Source organism: Arachis ipaensis, chromosome B09 (assembly GCF_000816755.2).
Source record: "Arachis ipaensis cultivar K30076 chromosome B09, Araip1.1, whole genome shotgun sequence".
NCBI classification, from domain to species: Eukaryota; Viridiplantae; Streptophyta; class Magnoliopsida; order Fabales; family Fabaceae; genus Arachis; species Arachis ipaensis.
The window spans coordinates 140,832,870-140,835,513 of record NC_029793.2 but is presented as its reverse complement, the minus strand read 5'-3'; the positions used below and the strand labels follow the sequence as shown (position 1 = coordinate 140,835,513).

General features: G+C 34.3%; 1 protein-coding gene across 1 annotated transcript; it reads right to left on the bottom strand.

Annotated features, from left to right (window-relative positions):
- On the bottom strand, nt 1,064–2,505 carry LOC107617316 (chalcone--flavonone isomerase 2). Its single transcript, XM_016319055.2, has 3 exons — nt 2,149–2,505; nt 1,847–2,070; nt 1,064–1,591 (listed from the first exon to the last, which is right to left on the bottom strand). Exons 1-3 carry the CDS (start codon nt 2,411–2,413, stop codon nt 1,313–1,315), a joined length of 768 nt encoding a protein of 255 aa, XP_016174541.1. The 5' UTR covers nt 2,414–2,505; the 3' UTR covers nt 1,064–1,312.

Below are 2,644 nucleotides of genomic sequence, written 5' to 3'. Positions count from 1 at the left end.
ACATAATTTACGATCCTAACAAATTAGAATGCTTAATTTTTTATCCTAGTAAAGATATACATGAAAGTACTCTTAGAGTACCGTATTTATACTTAAATTATAGAAATATTATTAATATAATATTTTTATGTATATCTAAATTATCCATTAATAATACTTTAATATACATACTTATGATAAAATAATAAAACCTATTTATATGATAGCTTATAAGACAATTCTTGCACTTTAAGTTTGTTTTTGAAGTTGAATTAGATCCATTGAATTATAAAATTGCGGTTGTTATTGGGCACCCAAACCTTTGTCTACCAACTATAAAGTGGTGGTGGTGGTGATGATGATCGATCCACCACCTTATTTGAATGAATAATTAAATATGGATTTAAGTTATTCACTTATTCTATAAAAGAATTACAAATTTAGACAAAAGCTTTTAACCTTGGCTTGGTTTAGTTTGGTTTGTGCATACATGAAAACTAAACACACAGTTAGGCTGATGTGCTTCATAAGAGAATATGCTAATAAGAGTAGTAGGCTTGTAAATACTACATTGACAGAATCTGATGTGTGTTAATATATAAAAGTGTTTGAATTCTATGTATACATGAGGTGCATCAATGACATCAAGTTCATGTTTAATAATATATTAAGAAGATTATTATTTAATCTGACAAAAATGTCCAACCTATGGCCTCAGCATCGAGAAATTTAATCACACCCAAATTAAAAGAGTTAGTTGTCCACAAGAATCTCGCAAGCATAAATTAACCAATTCTTTAATTTCCTCAGAATTATCAAGTTAACAACCAGAAGAACAGCATGCATCTAATGAAAACAAGGCAGTATTGGAGACCATGATTGAGGGAGATTCCTGTTACCCCTGCTTTAAAAGATTGTTTGACTACAAGACTTTTTCAGATTCTGAATGTGGCCAACCCCTGCATTGAGATCTAACTTCAGTTGAAGAAAGATTACATCCAATTGTAAAAATGAATGCTAATTTCTTTTCTGAATTATCCTTGTACTTGGCTACTTGTATCATAATATGCTGTAACAGATTTTGTATCCAAAGCATCAAGCTTCTTATGTTCCCTAATTTCCACCATTTTTTTTTCTTTTGGTGTCTCATTTAATATATACAGAAAGAAAACCATCATAAAAACCTGAACTCTGCATTATATTCACACAGATCCTCAACCATCTGTGCTATATTTGTTCACATATCATAGTAACAAAACAAAGAAATTCTACCTTTTCACCATTCATTTTATTAATACACTAGAAGCTCGTGAGTGATAGATTGAATGTGCTCCTAAGGTAATTTTTCTGCTACATCTTCGGCAACCGAATTTCCATTTTTCGTGTGATGTAATCCATGATCAGTATCAGAATCATGCAATTTTTTATCAGCAGTATCATTATGACCACTCTGTTTGAATAACTCATATAATCTGGTGGCCAAACTCTGTTTTGCAGCAGGGGAAACACCATGCTTTCCAATCATTGATTCAAGCACAGCTTCTGAGAGTAGTTTATTCTCAATCACTGCAGTTCCGGCTTCTGGAATAGATCCATCTTTAGAAAAACCAATCTGCAAACAGTGTGATTAATTGATTTTCATATTCATATACATATTTGATTTTCATAAAAAAAAGCTTGATTATGCAGCTATAAAAAAGTGTGATTATTCTGCTACGATAAGCATGGATTATTCTAGACAATTACTATATCAGAAAAAAATAACTAACTCGCATGAATCTGTTTTATATTATGCATCAAAATTAAATTAATAATACTAATTTGGTGGTTAATTTTAGTAATCATCTTTTATTGTGGCATTACTAACCACTAGAGATCCGTTGGGTAATAGTGTGAAAAGAATAGAGGAATCTGGAGGGAAATTCTGATCTTTGAAAACGGAAAGAAACTTGTCAATGGCATTGGCTTCTTGGTCGGTGTAAATTCCAAGATGCTTCCAAATAGCGACGCAATTTTCAGAGACTTTCTGGGAGTATTGTTGACCCGTCAAAGGCAAGATCATGGTTACCTGCATAAATTTCTCAAACGGACCTACACCATAAAAATTCAGATCAGTGCTGTTAAAGTTTTCACAGCCATAGGTGCCTGGATGCAGAGAGTAACGGTTACCTGTAACGATGTCTCTGAAGAAGTCGACGGATTCCGTTAACTCGGTCGGGGTCTTACCGTTCCATTTGAGGGCGAGTGAGGGAACGGCGTTATCCTGGAGGTAAACAGCAATGGCGGTGAACTTGACGAATTTGTCGTCGATTTGGAGGCCCCTGACTCCTGCTCCGCCAAGGAAGAAGCTCTTGTCGGAGCCTGGAGCTTTGGCGGTGGCCGGAAACGTGACATTCTCGACTTGTACGGCGGTGAAGGAGGAGGGTAGGACCATTTTGAAAGTGAGTGAATGGAAGGAATAGGCGTGTAGCTTTATAGACCCTACCTTCCCATCCTATCAACTTGCCTCACCTATCAGTCAATCCACCTACCACCACCGCCGCCGGTTAATTTTTTGGGTTAACAACTATGTTAGGTATCCAACAAAATATTAGTATGAATATATATTAAAATATAAAATATTTATTAAAAATAAATTATATATATAATAACAGATTTTGATAAT